This window comes from Ictidomys tridecemlineatus, chromosome 5 (assembly GCF_052094955.1).
Source record: "Ictidomys tridecemlineatus isolate mIctTri1 chromosome 5, mIctTri1.hap1, whole genome shotgun sequence".
NCBI classification, from domain to species: Eukaryota; Metazoa; Chordata; class Mammalia; order Rodentia; family Sciuridae; genus Ictidomys; species Ictidomys tridecemlineatus.
The window spans coordinates 46,377,884-46,398,524 of record NC_135481.1 but is presented as its reverse complement, the minus strand read 5'-3'; the positions used below and the strand labels follow the sequence as shown (position 1 = coordinate 46,398,524).

The window sequence follows — 20,641 nt, the reverse complement described above, 5'->3', positions numbered from 1 at the left end:
CAGGCTGAATACAGACTAAAGGACTTTTGGAACATCCTGTCAATTCTTCTCATTAATAAGATATTTCTTTGGCTATATCAATGACTTTAGAAGTATGTTGATCTAATAAATCAGCATAGAGTTATAGGTTGACCAAACAGCATGAGATCAATGAGAAACTGATGTGACTCCATTTTTGAGAAACCAGCCTCTATCTCAGAGCAAAGCCTGTCCAAGGAAGGGGGCATGACCCTTGTTCTTAGAAAAACCCAGAGCACATACCCATCCTGCTGAGTTGTTTATCTACAAATAATAGGAGGGATCTACAGAGCCAGGTGTCCTGACTCAGTCAGGCTAGGTGAGGACCCATAGCAACCTCCTAGCAACCACCAATCAGTATGAGACAGGGAAAATACCTGGGATGCCAGATGACCCTTCCAGTAGTTTATGGTGGTTGATAACATGTTGGGAATCCATGTAGTTCAGCTTGTACTCCCCTCATGGCTTAAACCAATCAGTTCAAACAAATTCCCCCTCTTGTACTAACCAATCACCCCTACCCAACTTGTTCCCACCAGTGAATGTGCTAATCATGTTTTAGAGTTGTTTTATGATTTTCCTGCGGTGTGTGATGATTTGCTAAGAGATGCTATGATGTATGTAAAGTCCCTGCCTTCCCCAAAGAGAGTATAAAACTGCTGCAAACCCTGGGCTCAGGGCCTCTCAGCATCACCAGTTGCTATGTGCATGGAGCTAGCTCACAATAAATGACTCTTTGCTACTTACATGGATCTTGGTCTCTGGTGGTCTTTTAGGGGTCCCAAATTCGAGCACAACAGACAGAAAAAGGCAGAAATCCCCTTTCCCATCTCAGCCTTTCTCCTCTTTCCATGAATTTCCACTGAAAATATAAAATCTTTCTTTCTTCAAAGAACCTGTATCATTTGACTGTAAATTTCCAAAATTGAGGGCAATGCATTATATTTCTATACCTATAGCATCTATAAATAACTCATTTTAAAGTTATGTGTAATAACTAATTGACAGTAAACAATCAGTTATCATTAGAAAGCAAATAGACACAAAATATTAAATCAGCCATTTTTCCTTTTGTAAATTATGTTGTATTGACTACAAAATGCTAAGCAATTTTTGATTTCTTTAGTGTGACTGGCTTTCAGAGCTTCTCTCTAATCTAATTTATAAGGATGTAGATAGTATTAAAGGAAATCAAAAAGGAATGATAAGGTATCCAGGATCTAGATACAATCAGAAATGATTACTATAGGGAATGTAGCTCAGAGGTAAACATCCCAATACTCAGTACCAAAATTAAAAAAAAATAAAAAAATAAATGATTACTATGCCTAGGATGAGGGCCCATCCCAGGGAGCATTAACAGAAAACAAAGAGCAATTCCAGTAGATAAAGGACATCAAGGAGAGCTGAGGGCTTTGGTGGAAGAATTCAGAAAGGAGAAAGAAATCCACACCCTGATTCCACTTTCTGTCTTCCAAATTCCTGCCATAGAGTCCATTAGCTTCACATGTGCAGAAGCCCAAGGGCAAAACCTACCCATTGATCCAGTCCCAATGTTCAGTTTGACAGAGCAGAGCAGAGTAAACATGATGAAAATTAGGTATGGGAGGGCAAGAGGGACTAGCCATCACAAGAGTTTGTATAATCATCCCCCATTACTGTACATTTAGGTTTCTGTTAATTTTTGCTTTGCAAGGTAACCACCAGCAAATTTTTATGTCTTCTTGTACACATGTGCAAGTACTTCCAAAGCATATATAATCACAAGTGGAGTTTCTAGAAAACACTTCTAAGGTATACTGCTAACTAGTTCCATATGAAAGTTCATGACCATAGTTGTTAATTAGACAAAAGGATGAACACCTTCACATATTTACCTATATGAGATACTTATTGGTTAGGAAAAAGAACAAGCTACATTAGCTACATTTTTATAAAACAAAACACAGCTTATCGATGCCTTCCTTTCTGCTTGGTTGGTAGATTCATGACCACTGAAGTTTGTAACTACCAGACCCAAGGCTTCTGGGTGTCATCATTGTGGGACTTGATTTCTTATGAAATCAGGAGTATTTCATCAACACCTTAGCCAACTACACACTACCACACTGGACCTTGTTTTCAGGTTGCAAGAATGCAATTTCTCACTTTGCCATACAGCTGCGGAACTTTTCAACCCAACTTTTATTAATAATATACCATATTCTACCCAACATAATGACTTTCAGTCTAGAGAACTGATTTGATTTGGATTTCACGTTTAACAGTCAATTTGAGCATTATTCATTCTGATGACCTCTCTAATCTTTCTTAAATGTCTTAAAATATAGGCTGTTTCTATACATGTATCAAATACTGTCCTTACATCAACTATAATTCCACCAAGGGAAAAGAACTGCATAAAAAATGAAATAAGTGGGCTGGGGATGTGGCTCAAGCGGTAGCGCGCTCGCCTGGCATGCGTACGGCCCAGGTTCGATCCTCAGCACAAAGATATTGTGTCCACCAATAACTAAATAAATAAATAAATAAATAAATATTAAAAATTCTTTCTCTCTCTCTCTTAAAAAAATTTTTAAAAAATTAAATAAGTGAGGAAGTATAATTTTAAGAATATAAAATATTTTTCTAAATAAGAGGTATCCTGACTAGTTTTTTCTTCTTCTTCTTCTTCTTCTTCTTTGGGTTTGTCTCTTAAAAGCTCTGAAGTGGTCACAGTTCATTAGCCCATTTATAAAACATTGCCACTGTCAGAATCAAAAAATTGGTGAAATCAAGAGCCCTTAAATTGCACTTTCAGGGGGATTCATTTAGACTTAGAAACAGATTGCATTACAGTGGAAGTGTTTAAAACTGACTTATAATCTTGCTCTTCCCTCACCAGTGAGATGAATAAATGACACATGACCACTTTATATAAACGTGTCTTTAATTCTTTAAAAAGTATCCTCTGACCCCTCTGAAACTTCCATTGCAATATCCAAGGGAGCACACATTCTGGAGCCAGTTAATCTACTTCCCAAATAATGAATTTCCTGCTTAAGCCCAGTCATGTCTCCTCCAGATTCCTATAGAGATTATCAAGCAGCAATCTGACATTTGCTTTGTTTTCTGATATAATGATTTTTATTTATTTTTCTGGATTTGGGGAAATTTTGGTTCTGGTTCTGGTTCTGATTCAACATGTCTCATAAGTAATTAGTTCTTCACTGATGATAGTAAGAATTACAAATTTGATTTCAAGATCTGATCATTCAATAATCTCTACTGGGATAGTAGAGATGTAGTGTGTATCAGATGAAAGATAATAGACAATTTGTTTGCTTTTATTATCTATTGGTCTGCTTTTCTTCATTCCATGGGAAATAGAACAGCTCTAATAAATCTGGTATGAGATTGCATATGAAAATATTTGATACTTGCATATGTGAGTGTCTGTGTGTGTATGTGTGTGTAAGAGATTTTACCTATACTTGAATAGAGTCTCTGTATCTTCAAAACATATTAGTAAAATATATTCATTTTTTTCTGCTTTTAACCCATTATGTTCCATCATTCTACATATAGGACATCTATAAAAACTTAAATTTTTATGACACCTGTAAAGGGGAAGGGAAGGAGAGGGGTTAGCAATGATGGTAGAATGTGATAGACATCATTCTCCAAAGTATATGTATCAAGTCATGAATTGGTGTAAACATACTTTATATACAAACAGAGATATAAAAAAATTGTGCTCTGTATGTGTAATAAGAAATGTAATACATTCCACTGTTATGTATTTTTAAAAAATTAAATATTTAAAAAATTTTATGATACCTATAAAAATACCTACATTTTTATAAAACAAAAACTAAGTTTTTATAAAAACTTAGATATTTTTATAGGTGTCATATATGAAGGATGATGGGAAATAACAGATTAAAAATAGCACTTACTGCCTTTAACATGTGGGTAGGATATTTGCAGAAATAGGGAGTTATATTTTGAGTGTTCATGAGCTTTTCTGGCCCATTAAAATAACTATATGTCAATGATTCTCACTTTTCCTTCTTAAGAGGTGAAAGATTTTTCTTTTCCTGACCAAAATTAGTCAGACCCCCTCTGAGCTCTCTTCTCAACTAGGCCTCTACTTTGGCCCCCTTTCCTCATGGGTATGTATACCCAGTTTTAGCAAAAATCATACTAAGTAGAAATACAGAGAATACCCGCACCCTTAATATCTTCTCTTAATAATTTTCATTCCACTGACTCACAACCTGCTGCTTAGCTATAAAATTCTCCACTTATTCCTACTGTATGGAGAATTCAACCCAGCGCAATGCTGAAAGGTCTCTATTCCCCTATTATAATAGTTCCTGAACAATATGTTTTTATCATATTAACTGTAGTCAGGCTGCAGGGCATTTGTTGTAGTAGTAGTGTTTTGTTTTGTTTTGTTTTGTTTTGTTTTGTTTTGTTTTGGTACTGAGGATGGAACCTAGGGATGCTCAGCCATTAAACCACATCCCTAGCCTTTTTTATATACTTAGAGTCAGAGTCTCACTAAATTGCTAAGGACCTCACTATGTTGCTGAGGATAACTTTGAAGTCCTGCCTCAGCCTCCCAAGCCACTGAGATTACAGGTATGCACTATCATGCCTGGCAGATGGCAAGATTTTTTTAAAGTATTCTCTATGAAATAAGAGTAAGTAACTTTGATTAAAGTAATAATTAAAAGGGGTAACTGAGATGAGAATAAATAGTGGACAACATAAAAATGGCTATAAAGGGTAAAAGGATATGGCTTTCTTTTTCAAGAAGAAAAAAGGTAGATTCTAAGATAAAATGGCTGATTATTTCCAAATATAGGCCTCAAACTTGGCCCCCTTCACTGATGGATATGCATAACCCAGTCTTAGTGAAAGACAAAACCTAATGGATATAGAAAGTAGGAAGTAAATTCTATTTTCCCTTGTTGTATAGGGAAACAAAACTAAAGAGAGGTGATGATATCTGTTAAGTTTTGGGCAAAGTTTATAGAGTGTGGCTTTGATGAATTACTAAAATAAAAAACATTAAGGAACACTTAATTACTAACTGTTACATCAAAGCAAGACTAAAGCTCAGTTTTCTCTAAGTTACTTCTACTATGTTAATAAAAAATATATTTTACTCTGTAGTTATTCTACAACCATTTTAGTTCCCTGATAGCTTCACTACCTATACTACTACTTTGGGTTGACTGGTGTCCACCAAGTAGATTCTTTGCAGCTTTGTGAATGTGGGATCTTTACAAATGTAGTCAACTTAAGATGAGGCCATACTGGATTACAAAGGACTAAGGAGAAACTTCTTCCTGTTCTGAAGTCCTTAATTAAGGTAGAGTTTCCTGTTATGTATTTCTAATAATTACTTCATATAATATCATCCATTTGAAATTAGGCTCAAAATCATTATAATCTTTGGTTTCTAAATATTTTGCATGTAATTCCTCCTCTTTCAGAAATTAATGGCCCTCTTTCTTAAGTGAAAGATAAAATGGACTTAATACAGTATGGATCATCAAATCAAGATAGGACAAAGAGAAGCTTTTATCTGAGTTTGACCATCACAGTGATCTTCAATAGTCTATGAGTATTCTTTATAACACCACCAATCACTTAAGAGATCTTCCTGGAACTCACTAACTGTCTGCATATTCTCCTCATTGCCACCTTCATTTCTTGATTCCTTAGTGTGTAGATGACAGGATTCAGAAAAGGAGTCAGAACTGCATCAAAGAAGGCCAGGAATTTGTCCAAGTGTGTGGAGGGAGATGGCCGTGCATATACAAATATCAAAGGAACAAAGAACAAGACCACCACAGTGATGTGAGCTGAAAGTGTAGACAGAGCCTTGGAAGAACCAGCAGAAGAGTGTTTCTGAACAGTAAGAATGATGACAACATAGGAAATGATCAGTATGAAGAAGGAGCCCACAGAGATGAAACCACCATTAACTGTGACCATGAATTCCAGTCGGTAGGTGTCTGTGCAGGCAAGTCTAATGAACCAAGGAAGGTCACAATAGAAACTATCCAACACATTAGGGCCACAGAAGGGCAATTTTACTACAAAAACTAATTGAACCACTGAGTGAATAAGGCCAACCACCCAGGCAGCCACTAAAAAGAAGATGCACATCCTTGGGCTCATGATGGTCAGGTAGTGAAGAGGCTTACATATGGCCACATATCTGTCATAGGCCATGGCTATGAGGAGCACCATCTCCACACCACCAATGAGATGGATGAAGAAGATCTGGGTGATGCAGCCTCTAAAGGAGATGACTTTGTGCTTCCTGAAAAGGTCATAAATCATCTTTGGGGAGATGACAGAAGAAAAACCCAGGTCAATGAAGGAGAGGTTGGCCAACAGAAAGTACATGGGAGAGTGTAATTGAGGCTCAGAAGCCACTGTGAACACAATGAGGGAGTTTCCCGTCATGCTTGCCACATAAAACGTGAAGGAGAACCCAAAGAGGAGTAGTTGGATACTCCAGGAATTGGTAAGTCCCAGGAACACAAATTCCGACACCACAGAGTGATTTGCTCCACCCATTGGCTTTGTTGGAGGTGCTGCCTGAAGAACAAGAGGAGAAAATGCAAATTATGACAAGTATATTAATTATCTAGGAGGAGAGAAGTCAAAGTTTATTTATACTTTAGCGTTAAAACTGACTTCACATGCTAATAGTCCCTGAAATATAAAATTGGTCACAGTTATGTAAATCTCCTCTCCACACTTATGTTCTGTCTTTATTCAATATAACACCCTGATTCCTCCCAGCTAGTCTTTGTGATGTTCCTTGTGAGAAAGAAGATGACCAACATAAGTAATAAGAACTCAAACCAAAAAAACTCTTCCTTTTTTTGTCAGCTCCAGTCACATGTAACTAAGCACTATTGCATCAACTTTCAATACAATAAAACATCTGGAAAACACTCCTTTTCTTCCTTTATTTCTAACCCTACCTCTAAGATGTGGTCATCTTCACAATTAATTTGCATTTGCCACATCGATGAAATCTCCCTTTATTATTACTACTATTTATTTTTCTGTCCCTTATATTAAAATAAAATTGGTACAAATCTAACTCATCAAGGAGACCATAAACTTCCTGAAGGCAGGCATTATGATTTACCCATATTTAGGCTCCTAAATTAACAAAAATATGGTCTACTGAAAAGTACCTATGAACTGTTATCATTTTGTATCACATTAGGTACAAAAATTGAAAACAAATGTTTAGAAACTTCTCTAGAAATTAACCTTACAATGATACCAATGTTTCCGATTTTGTATTTTTCAAAAAATCTCCACCTGTGAAGGACTGCAAATTAATGGGGAAAAGGACTGGTCCCTTGGGGTACAGTAATTTGAGAAGGGCTACCTTAGAGTACATGATCCATGTTCTGAAAAGCTTAAAGCTAGCAGAATCATCACAGTGAAATGGAAAATATATTTTTACAAATCTCTGTGATGATTCATCATGTTAACTTGTAATTATTTAATTTTAATTACAGAAAGAATACGGGGTTTAAATTCACAAAACAAGATTTCTTCCATTATTCATCCATTGACAGTTTTGATTTGGGGCAAGTTACTTATACTCTTTGATCTTAAGTTTATTTATCTATGAAACTCTAATTTGTGCAATAATTAGTATATCTTAATCATATAATTTTTGTAAATATTTGGGAATTTTTTTCTCTTTATTTTACTTGTCCATGATAGTATTCAATTCATGAGATAAAACTGATGAATGAATAAAAAAATAAGATGCTACTTGCCAGCAGAAAACATGAAAATTCCATATCATAAAATATATATTTTAATAACATAGTATGCCAAAAAATAATCAATAAATGGGTAAGGAACTGAAAAGGCACTTCACAGAATAAAAAATGCAATCTGTCAACAAATATAAGAAAAAAGGTTCAATATCTCTAGCCATTAGAGAAATGAAAATTAAAACTACACTGAGATTCCATCTCCCTCCAGTCAGAATGGCAATTATCAACAATACAAGTCACAATAAATTTTGGCAAGGATGTGGAAGAAAAGGTACACTCATACATTGCTGGTAGGACTGCAAATTGGTGCAACCACTGTGGAAAGCAGTGTGGAGGTTCCTCAGAAAACTTGAAATGGAATCACCCTCTGACCCAGTTATTATCCCATATTATCCCATTCTTCCACATATACCCAAAGTAACAAAAATTTAGAATCACTCCTGATGTAAAATATGGCACATAAATTTTTGCTGAAAAGATAAATAAAATCCATTTGTTTGCAGTTAAATTTACCAGATGAGGATAGAATAAAAGGTAGAATGAAAAAAAAATTGTTCTACCAAAAGTCAGAATAGATCTAGATAAATCCAATCTAATAGATCTAAATAGATCCAATCTATTCTAGGAGACCCAAATCAATGAGGTCAGCTTTAAAACATACAGAAAAATTGAAGATCTCTAATTCAGGAAAGTCTCTAATCTTTTCAGATCAGGAAATGCATTACCAAATATATTAAATAACTTGAACAAAAAAATAAACTTACTTAGTGATAGAGCTTAGACTAGAACCCAAGTGACAAGGTGATGATAGAAACTGAAAGATGAGCACCTTTTACAGCTCCTCACTGCCACTTAATGACATTGATGAGTGCTGCTTTGGCCACCAAATTTAACCATCCCAGACAACTCTCAGCTTTCTAATATCTTGAAAATATGACAGTTTGCTAAAACATTTGGTATCATTCTCATTGTTCAAGAAAATACTCTTACTTGAAATAGATGGGTTTCTATATGGGCTCATAACAGAAAATGACAGTTTAACACTCAACTCTGTCTCCAGAGGAATGAAGCCTCTAGAGAGGGTCCAGCAAGCTTTAATTGTTACTAGAGGTTGCAAGATTGTGTCTTCCTTTGAATTCATCTCTATTTTAGCTCTTATAAGATCTAATAACAATTTTAAAATCTCCATGTAATAATATAATGATTATAGGTTTCAGTATATGAAAAACTATGTTTCACATTCTTCTACCTAATAACTTGATGATCTTGAATAACATACATTTCATCTCTGAGCACTTTTCCCATAAGTAAAATGGAGAAAATTAATGTCACCAAAATGAGAATGTGAACTAATATGATACCAAATATAATTATTCTTCCTCCGAAATGCATCTAGTAATGAAATAATTTATAAATAAATTATTGTATATTAATTCACTGAAATAAATTATTTGGAAATTTTGGAAAGTAATAAGAATGAATCAGATTTAATATAATATTTAATGGAAAATATCAGATTATAAAATAGTATATTCATATAAATCTACCAAAGTTTTAATTCCATACATATTAAATATTATTAAATATAAATATAAATGCATATACATATATACCATAAAATACATATGTACCATAAAAAAGCTTGAACAAAAAGAATATCCAACTCCAGAAAAGTGATTTTCTCTGGAAAGGAAGAAAAAGGAAACTGACAGGACAAGTGAATTCAGCTGTGTTTGTAATGATTTATTACCAAAAAAAAAAAAAAAAACAGATCTCATGAAAAAATAGCAAATATTCATGTGTTAAATCTGGAAACTAAACACGCAATACCCATGATACAGTTAACGGCACTTTTTCATAGGTTAGTGTATCATATTTCCTTTTTAAATTTCATACGTCAGCCATATATATCTGTACCTTTCTCTTATCGGGTTTCACCAGGGTCACTACAAAACCTCCATAGCATCCTGCTGCTTCAGCAAGCCTCCATCTGCACTCAAAGCAGATGCTGACCATCCCATTAGTGGCTTAGAGCATCCTCTCTGCCTCCAGTTGAACTGCAACCTCTTCAAGCATTCAAAGCCCCTTTAGAGCTGCTACCTTCTAACTTCATTTTCTATTTCATTTTTTCTAGTTTTTTTTTCATCTCATGATCCAGCATTATCAATTTATTTTTTGACATTGCCACAAAATAAACATTCCATCATGCCTTTAAATATACAAGTCCTTCTTTCCCAACTCCAGTCCCATCATCTCTAACCATTGCTCTCCTCCACCTGGGAGAAAACTGCTATCCATACCTCATGGAGAGCTACACACATGCTTTAGTAGACTCCCCTTCTCAACAATCTCATTACATCATAAGCAGAATCCATACTTTACTCATCTAAATGTTCCTACTCATAACATTTGATTCATGCCAATAAATAACACTGAACACATTATATTAGTTTTAGATTTGTATGAATTGAGGACATGAATTGTGCTATGTGCTTTTTTACATTTGCAACTGCTGACACAATGCACAGAATAAAAAGAGGCAAGAGGAAAGACACCAAAAATATTATCTCCATCAAAAATCAGTTAAAGGTTTCAGTAATGGAGAACTTAGACCTCAGATATAATAAAGGAAACCTGGGAAAATCACATTGCAATTGAAAATCAGAAAATAGAACAATCAGATTACAATTGAAATACCGATAGATACAGCATATCACGTATTTATGATATCACAGTTTAGGATAAAAGAGTTTACATTGAAATTACTTAAAAATGTAAAATATACCTAGTAATATAATTAGGGAAGATGAATTTAAAAAACTGATAAGAGTTCTGAAGCAACAAAAAAAACAGAAAATAGAAGATTATGAAAATGAAGTAGAATTAAGGAAAAAGAAAATATATAAAAATCAAAGCCATAAAGAAAAATAAGGAATATAAGAAATTGGGAAATTTAAGGAAAACTGAATATAAAAGCAAAGATATTGTAAGTATAACCTAATTGGGCAATACTAAGTTGTCTTTAATTGCCCTAAAACAGGTACTGGGGAAGAAAAGAAAATGGCAGAAGTCAATAAGAAATTATCCCTAGATATACTAAAAGAAAAAGAAGTATAGTACCAAACATTAGAAAACAGAAATCCACACAGTTTGGGTCATCAAAACTAAATCCACTTGAGGTAGAGTCAGGATCCAATTCTCAGTCCTAAGCAATAGTCATAAGCATGTTTCTAATGGAATAACAAGGAATGGTGCCCATTCACATAAAAATGATCAAATACTTACAGCCCTGTTGATTATGCTCTGAAGCAACTTCTTAGATTGACTGTTCTCAAGAGAGAACATTTTTACCTGACACCAATATAGTCAAATAAGCCAATTAATAAATGGGCAAATGAATTAAGCAGACACTTCTCAAAAGGAGAAACACAAATGACCAACAAATACGTGAAAAAAATTGCTCAACATAATTAGCAATTATGGAAATACAAATCAAAACTACATTGATATTTTACCTCTCAGAATGGCAGTCATCAAGAATACAAATAATAGGGCTGGGATTGTGGCTCAGTGATAGAGCACTTGCCTGGCACATATGAGGTACTGTTTCATTCCTTGGAACCACATAAAAATAAATAAATAAATAAGATTTTTTTAAAATACAAATAATAATAATACAAATTCAATATTGTCCAATTAGGTTAATAAATGCTAAAGAGGATATAGGGGGAAGTTACACTCAAACATTGTTGGTAGGAAAGCAAATTAGTACAACCACTCTGCAAAGCAGTATGGAGATACCTCAAAAAACTAGGAATTGAATGACCATATGACCCAGCTATCCCACTCTTTCATATTATCCAAAACAACTAAAATCATCATACTATAGTGATACAGTCATGTCAATGTTTGTAGCAGCACAATTCACAATAGCCAATTTATGCAATCAGCCCAGTTTCCTGGCAACAGATCAATGGATAAAGAAAATGTGGTATATATAAACAATGGAATTTTATTCAATCATAAAGAAAGATGAAATTATGGCATTTGAAGGGAAATGGATAGAACTAAAGAGCATAATGTTAAGCAAAAAGACTCAAACTCAGAAGGTCAGGGCTCATGTTTTCTCTCATTTGCAGAAACTAGAGAGGAAAAAGGAAAAGAAAGGTGGAGGTAGGTCTCCAAAAGGCAAAGGAAGATCAGTAGAGGAAAAAAACCACAGGGTGGGAAGCAGAGAGGAACGGGAAGTGCTGTGGATTGATATTGGCCAATTTATATTGTTATACTGTGTGCATGTACAAATATGCAACACCAAATCCCACCAACATGTACAACTATAATGTACCAGTAAAAAAAAAAATATGGGAAAAAATGTGTTTTAAAGAATTTTTCCAAAACAAAAAAATGATACAAAACACTTTGAAATTCAAAAGCACATAAGAAAACAGAACTAACTCAATTTCCTGGTAATTTTGTTTTACTTTAATTTTCCACGTTTTATTTTAAAATAACATCTATACTAGTAGCAATTTATTCATCTCTGAATTTTGGATATCTCTTCTACTCTTTGGACATCTCTTCCATCCGGAAAACTTAAACATATCTTAATAAATTTGCTTCTATTTTCACAGTTTGTACCTCATCTCTTTTTTTAATTAACAAACACAAATTTTATAGATTTATAATGTACAACATAATGTTTGGATACACTGTAGAATAGCTAAATCAAACTACCATATGCATTAGCACATATACTTATTTACTGAATTGAGAAATCTTAAAATCTACTCTTTTCATATACAACATATCATTAATAACTACAGTCATCCTGATGTACAATACAGCTCTTAAACTTATTTCTTCACTAACTAAATTTTATGTCCTTTGATCAACATCTCACCAATGCACCCATCCCTCAACCTCCAAAACCACAGTTTTGCTCTTTGTCAGTTCAACTTTTCTACATTCCATGCAAAAATGACATGACATACACACATCATCTCTTTTGAAGCTATAATAAAAACAAAATTATAACAACCCTTGTTTTCTTAGTTTCATGTGCCACTAAATATTTCTTACCTGTTTACCAAATTACAGAGGATGACCACCATTCATACAGTCATCACTGGAAACAGTGTGATTAATTAATAGCAAGATGAATACAAAACATAAAGCTGTTTGAATTTTTCTAATATTTTTCACATTATCCCAACACAATGTGATTCTAATTGAAAGTCCATGTCAGTTAACCACTTCTGTTTCACAATTATTTCCTTTTATCATAATTATTCTCCAGTAGTTCAATTTGTCACCCTAGACACTATCTTCTGTGTTTTACGATGATACTCATGCACTGTAGGAAATGATGTATGTCCATGGGAATTCCTATAACAGAATCATGTCAGACCAAAAACTTAAACCTGTTCTCCATATTATTAATTTATTTCTGATCCTCCATTTAACCTAAAGAAAGAATAGGGCACCTTCATGGAGTATGAGATCTTCCTGTGTTCTCTTAACAATAAGGGCCATAACGTTCTGCCATGCATGGAAATGAAGCTGATTATAGCTTAAGGACAGTGGCCAAGTGGTACTGCATAGATATGAGTTTAGACAGTCCTCATGGGTCAAAGGACTTTGTCCCCAGAGACCTATTCAGTTTTACCAGAGAAAATAAACATCCTAACATCTCGTAATGAGACACTAGAGAAGAGGAAATGAGACTTGAATATTGCCTTCTTAATACATCTGTACTATTTTCTTGAACATTTTACAAATATAGGTAATGGCTTATTCTAGGCAGTTCCTAAAATAGTCATTAAAAAGAAAGTTCAGACTGTATAAAACTCAGCCACACACATTACTAAGTAGAACAGTAGAGAGCAAACTTGCATGTATAATAGGTTGCTGTGCATATAAATATTTACTCCTCTGAGTCAGGCACCATGGTGCATGCCTGCAATCCCAGCTACTTAGGAAGCTAAGGAAGGAGGATCTCTAATTCAATGCCAGCATGGGAAACTTAGCAAGACCATGCCTCAAATTAAATTTAAAAAAAAAAGTCTGGGGTGTAGCTCAGTGGTAGAGCTCTTACTTAGCATGCATGAGGCCCTCAGCTCAATCCCCAGTACCACTAAATAATAAACAAATACTTACTTTTATGGACAAATAGAGATTTTAAATTTTTCCATAAATAATTCAGGAAAGTAGGATTATTAGAGGAGCAAACAAGGAATTTGACTTTCAATTTTGCACACTTTTATCAGTCAGGATCTCATCAAGATAAGAGATGGCACAGTCAAATTAAATAACTGGAGAAAGCTCAATAAAAAGAATATTCACAAAGCTGTGAACAGTGTAAGGAAAAACTAGGGGTCCTAGGCTAAAGACAGCAGAGGAAACATTACCTCTCCTGAGCCTAAAGGACCAAAGACAAAAAGTAGTTGTAAAAGTCTAGAAATAAAGCATTTGTGGATGGAGAGGGCCATTGAAGAGTAACACAGCCAGCCCACGGTGTCCCTGAAGAGGAGAAATAAATGAAATGATCTGATTCTGGATCTCATATCTCTCGCTACAGTTACACTTTGGCCAAAACCCAAAAGAAAACAGAGGACAATGGAACCTGTTTGTGCAGCCCAGTGAGGCCAGATTTCCAAAGCCCATAAGAAGTAAGTATTGAGACTGAAACTAGAGGCTATTTGCACTTTTTTTTTTTTTGGTACCAGGGATTGAACCCAGGGTCACTTAATCACTAAGAAACATCCTCAACCCTTTTTTATATCTTATTTAGAAACAAGGTCTCACTGAGTTGCTTAGGGCCTCACTTAGTTGCTGACTTTGAACTTGCAATCCTCGTGCCTCAGCCTCCCTATTTGCTGGGATTACAGTCATGCGCCACCACACCCAACTCCCATTCACCTTTTATCAAGGAAACAAACAAGAAGGGAAAGAGGAAACTGAGTAACATAAAGAATTATTGGTCATACATGGAAGTACAAGCTTGTAATCCCAGCGACTTGGGAGACTAAGGAAGGAAGATCCCAAGTTCAAGGCCAGACAGGGCATCTTATTGAGACCTTGTCTCCAAATGTAATTTTAAAAAGAGCTAAGGGAGCCAGGCACGGTGGCGCACACCTGTAATCCCAATGGCTCAGGAGGCTGAGGCAGGAGAATCTCGAGTTCAAAGTGAGCCTCAGCAACAGCAAAGCACTATGCAACTCAATGCAACCCTATCTCTAAATAAAATACAAAACAGGGCTGAGAATGTGGCTCAGTGGTCAAGTGCCCCTGAGTTCAATCCCAGTACACCCTCCTCCACCAAAAAAAAAGAAAGAAAAAGAGCTGAGGGTATATAGCTCAGTGGTAGAGCACTCCAGAGTTAAATCCCCAGTATGGAAGGAAGGAAGGAAGGAAGGAAGGAAGGAAGGAAGGAAGGAAGGAAGGAAGGAAGGAAGGAAGGAAGGAAGGAAGGAAGGAAGGAAGGAAGGAAGGAAGGAAGGAAAGGTAGGGAGGAAGGAGGGAGGAGGGGAAAAATAAGGAAAGAGAGGAATGAATTATTAGTGATCTAATCCAAAAATGTGAGCCACCATGAATGTATGTGCTTCTTACAAATTAGCAAAGAGGAAAATGTAATTAACATAACACATAGCTGTCATAGTCCCCACTTTGTGTAGCTGTTCATGAGGGCTATTTTGACAAGAGAATTTCTCTCATTTCACATTGTCTTCCATTAGTATGTACCCTAGAGACTTCTCTACTTGATAGAATGAACAAAGCTTCTTTCCTATAGGATACTCATCATGACATAATCTTTTATTTATTAGGATGCCACTGTTTTCTATTGATGAGAACTACTGGGCAAAGGAGTACTAAGAATCATCCCATGGATCCCCTGAGTTCTGGATTTAATATTCCTTGTCCTTGGTATACAGGAGGAATCAAATTTCTCCCTGGTAATTGGGATGTGTCATCCAATAATCATACTGTCCCTTACCCAAACAAAAAATAATATACTGCTCTGACCCATGCCATAAAGGCCCTAAACTGACCTCTCTCCAGCCATGCCCATCAACATGAAATGAAGATTTTGAGAGATACCTACCTGGACCCTACTTCCCTCCTTATTCATTTTTTTCTGATCCTCAAACATCACAAATCCATAAATGTGGTTTTTCCAAATTAGGTATAAATATACAAATATTAACATAGTATACATTTATCAACACAGAAAGATAGAACACACTATACCCAAGAATTAATTACCTTGATGTATAACTTCAAATATTTCAACTAATGACTCATGAGTTTCCATTTTAACTCTTTCCTCAGACCACAAAATGTCAAACAGAGACTTTTTGAACTTTGGTACATGACATAAAGAGCCCCAAGCAGTCAGAGGCCATTATCAGCTGTGTTCCCTGTGGAAAATTCTTCTCTGGGGCCCAAGGACCTCCAATCTCATTAAACAGAATTCAAAAGAATAGGAGGCACACAGTCTCTATGGTTTACACCTATAATCCCAGAAAGCCAGTAGGCTGAGGCAGGAGGATCTAAGTTCAAGGACTCCTGTAAATAGAGCATCTCTTTTTCACTTGAAGCCTCTCTTCACATCAGGACTGGCACACATGGATTAAGGCAAGGGTATCAGAGTGGCTCAAGTGGCCTTCTCTACACCCAATATTATGCAGATATAAAAGAGGTAATAGACTTGGTCTGAGTGCTGTAGAATAAGAGGCATTAGCCACATGTGAGGTTGATATGTAAGATTTCCCTAGAATCAAGATACATAATATGTATAGAGAAAAGATAAAAATCATCCTACTAACTTAATATTGACCATATGTTAATGTCAAGTAACATAGATCTTACTGCATATTGGAGTTTACATAGCGTTTATGGTATGTTATCATATTTCCATGTCATAGAGGAATTCAAAGTCTTAAAAAGTAAAAGAGAGAGATTTTTCAAACATATAGTTTTGTTTTACATTTGTGACTTTTTTCACATTATATATATTCTGACCATATAAATATATGGTATATGTATATATATAAATATAATATGGTATATATATTTATATGGTCAGAATATATATAAATATAATATATATTATATATAATATAATATATATACTACAAGAATCAGTACATATTGCCACTGATTTAAAGGATGCACCGAATAAATTATACAACATGCAAAGCATTTACCAGTGAGTGGTTTTGACTTACAGAGTACAAATATAGCCAGTGAATTCAATACATATCAGTCCATTGTTATACTTCATTTTCTATAAAACTGAAATTACACCCTAGTAATAGATAAGGCAGGAGAGGTATTCTACAATTTCATGAACTGTAGTGTTGGAAGGAAAAGTCAGAACCTAGGATAAATGTATATCTCTATGAAAACCAGTCTTTATGCCTTCCATAAAATAAGGGCTTACCTTTTTTCCACCTGCCACACAGTGAACAGCTAGTCCAGTTGAAGGCATGATGAAGTACGGTACCACACAGTATACAAAGGATCTACCTTCATGCTGGTGGTTTGGGCATGCAATAGTGATGATACAAGATTACCCCTAGTGAGGGGAAACTGTTGTTGACTCCATACAAAGACTTTATCTTTGCTGTATGGTCACTATTTAATACCAATTAAGCACCAAGTATATACTTATTTAGTGCCAATTAATGAGTCCTAGGATAGATAGGGAAAGCAGCTGAGTGACATTACAGAAATTAATCATCTTGTTCTTATTCAGAGAATAACTTCTAACATCATTTTTCATAGGCCATAAATATCTTAATTCCCCACAGCCTTTCTGAAAAACCCAGCTATATTCTCTCTAAAGAAGCTCATTCCTTTTTTATTCCTCAGGGTACTTTACCACTTAGCTAAGTCCCCAGTCTTTTTTGTTTGGTTTGGTTTTGTGTTTATTTTGAGACAGGGTCTCACTAAGTTGCTTTGGGCCTTGATAAGTTGCTAAGGCTGGCCTTAAAATTATGATCCCCCTGCCTCAGCCTCCTGAGTCTCTGGGATTATAGGCATATATCATCGTGCCTGCCTCTGCAGAATCTCATGTCAGTAATTTTATGATCTTCATTCTTTAGCCCTAACAACCAAACAAATCATTCATTTGCCCTACCAAAATTAGAAAGAGATGTTCCTCAAGTCATTATACTTTCCAAGGGAAGTATATAGTGAATTCCCTGAAATTCTTCACATTAAAAGGGTTTTACTTCATAATTATTCTCAGGACAACCTCAGAGTCTGTTTTAATAATGCAGTGAACATTCACTTACATGACATATTTATCCATTCATAATCCAAACTCACTGTTAATTGATCATATAGAACATGCTCACTGGAAAGAGATGTTGAAGGAGTTGGACACCATAGGAATCTGAGTCTGCAACTCATGAAGGTTATTTATTGCCTCCAGCCTGTCTAGAGAGACTTTCTTTGCTCCAGACAACTCTCATATCTGGAAGCTTATGAATCCTCCCAATAAATATGCTAGAGCAATACTCTCACATACTGTATATACTGCCTCCAAAATCCAAAGAGATTAGGTGAGGACTGGGTTTCTTTCTCTGCAATGTGGCAACTTCAGAAAAAACAACATGACATGACTCAAACCACTTAGAGAGAGAAGTCACTAATGTTGGAGGTCTATGAATATATGCAGGATTCATCTTCCATTATGTGGAACACATATGTCTTATTAAGGCATCTAGGATACTTACTACTTCTAAATCATCAAGTCCAGTTATCAAGTTATTATTAGAGTGGTGGACCAACATAATATTCCATATCATACCAATCCCCTCCAGACTCTGAGATGTAGAACAGCATGCATCAAGTTTATCTGAGATTGCTCTCAGGATCAATTCTATTTGAAGATAGGAGGTAAGCCAGATGCAGCAGAGGGAGAAGCTGGACAACAGTAAAATTATAATATAGTTTCATCTCCCTTTCAGAAAGTTCTACACTTGGGAAAACCTTTGATAATTGTCCCAAGTGGACTACTAACAACTGATTATATTCAAATTACCACAAAGTGAGGGCATAGCCTTAGATAAGTCAGCTCTCCCTAGCAAAGACTATGCCAAAGAGGGAAGATTGATTAGAGACATAAGACAATAGGGCTTCCATCAGCTGGGGGACAGAACCCTTCTGACCTAAGGAGGGAATCTGAGTAGCACAATACAGCATCCATAAATTCCACCTGGAGCCACTTGCATCTTTATGCTTCACCTGAGTTCTGGGAAAGGCTCATTCAGGATTTAGATACATCTCCTAATGTAAAGGCATATTATAAGAAAAGTTAATGGGATGAGTTACAATACTTGCTCCTGAAGTGAATCTTGAAATCACATCTGGCACTCATATGCCTCCTATCCTGTACTGGCTAGAGTCCTCAGCTGGCAAAATCTAACCTACTTGGCTCATAAGTTCATTTAGACACTTACCCATGAGTACGCTAAACCACTGAACACTATGTACTTCCCAAGCCCTGGCTGTTGTAGCGGCCCATTTACCATCACAGTTGGTTAAGGAAGTACTAAAAGTCACCTGTGTAGATCAATTAGTGCCAAACTGTGTTTTCCTTACTCTGATAACAGCCTTACTTCTTCCTAATGAGCAACTGTCCCTGCTAAGATGATGGTTGCTCATTTTGTCTGTTTGTTCTTGGCAGAAGCAGCCTGACTTTGCTGAGCAATTTCCATTAATCACATTTTAATGCGACTCTTGTGTCTGTGGTAGAAAAGCTCCATCTAACTGTGAAAATCAGGACTTCTATACACATAATGTCCAAAGTTGCAAGGATGTGAGGCTTAAGTTCCCAATCATACCTTGTTTTCTGGACATATATATGCAATCTAATGGAGACACAATACCAAATGATAATTATTGGTTTATTATCTATAGAGTAACCTACAGAATTCATCCTATTCTCAAAATATCATATCCAAGCAGGTGCTTCAGCTTCATATGAAATGAGCCATCCCTGCTCTATTAGACCAGCAGATTCTATTACTGAGTACAGTAGATGTAATGGTCATAAGCTAACTCTCATACCTCCATTTCTTTAATGTGGGTCCTTGGTATAGTATTATGTGTGGTGGCATCTTCTGTCTACATATTACTCTGTAATACTTAAGAAAGTGGTTGCTCAAGCCCACACAGATTTTTGTTGTAATAATCCAACTGGTGCTTGGCAATAAACATCTTTTCTCTCCACCAATTTTTCTAATACCACAGAATATGCCAGATAGTATGGCCTACACAGAAAGGCTATTTTCAAAGAATCTTGACCCACTGCAAAAAATTTATATATTTTTTGCATATCTGTACCCCGCTCAAGGATGTCAGCCTTTCATATCCTCTAGTACATAGACTGGAGTGGTATTCCTGATTATAGAATAGCCTTCCTCCAAAGAAACCTACCTGGCATAGTGCTTCCTATTCAGTGTTGGAAGACAGAAGATGCAATAATTTTCCTTTACTTTGAAAACAATGACCTGACATGCTCTAAACTAAACTCCTAAAATTTTTAATGATGTGACAATTTAATAATTCTTCATAGAACTTATTTGCCCCTTTGAGAGCATATACGTATTACCAAAGCATCCAATACTGGCCAATTCTTATTTGTCAGGTTTTGAAGAATGCTATCTTAAGATAATGGATCATTATAATGTTTTAAAACACTCAACTGGTCCAGGTCTTTCCAGACTATATTGTTACAAAGGATAAAACTGTAAATGTATATATAGGTCCATTCCAAATAAATTCTATTTCGAATT

General features: G+C 35.5%; 1 protein-coding gene and 1 long non-coding RNA gene across 2 annotated transcripts in view; one reads left to right on the top strand and one right to left on the bottom strand.

The window, feature by feature from the left end:
* The window catches only part of LOC144377779 (uncharacterized), a 53,456-nt gene that overhangs the window by 9,876 nt on the left and 22,939 nt on the right, over positions 1–20,641 (top strand). Inside the window, exon 3 of the long non-coding RNA XR_013438868.1 lies at positions 14,413–14,503. This is a non-coding gene — a long non-coding RNA (uncharacterized LOC144377779). The remainder of the gene's footprint in view (positions 1–14,412; positions 14,504–20,641) is intronic.
* LOC101977774 (olfactory receptor 4F3/4F16/4F29) lies at positions 5,662–6,600 on the bottom strand. The gene has a single exon (XM_005337152.4). It carries the CDS (start codon positions 6,598–6,600, stop codon positions 5,662–5,664), a length of 939 nt encoding a protein of 312 aa, XP_005337209.2.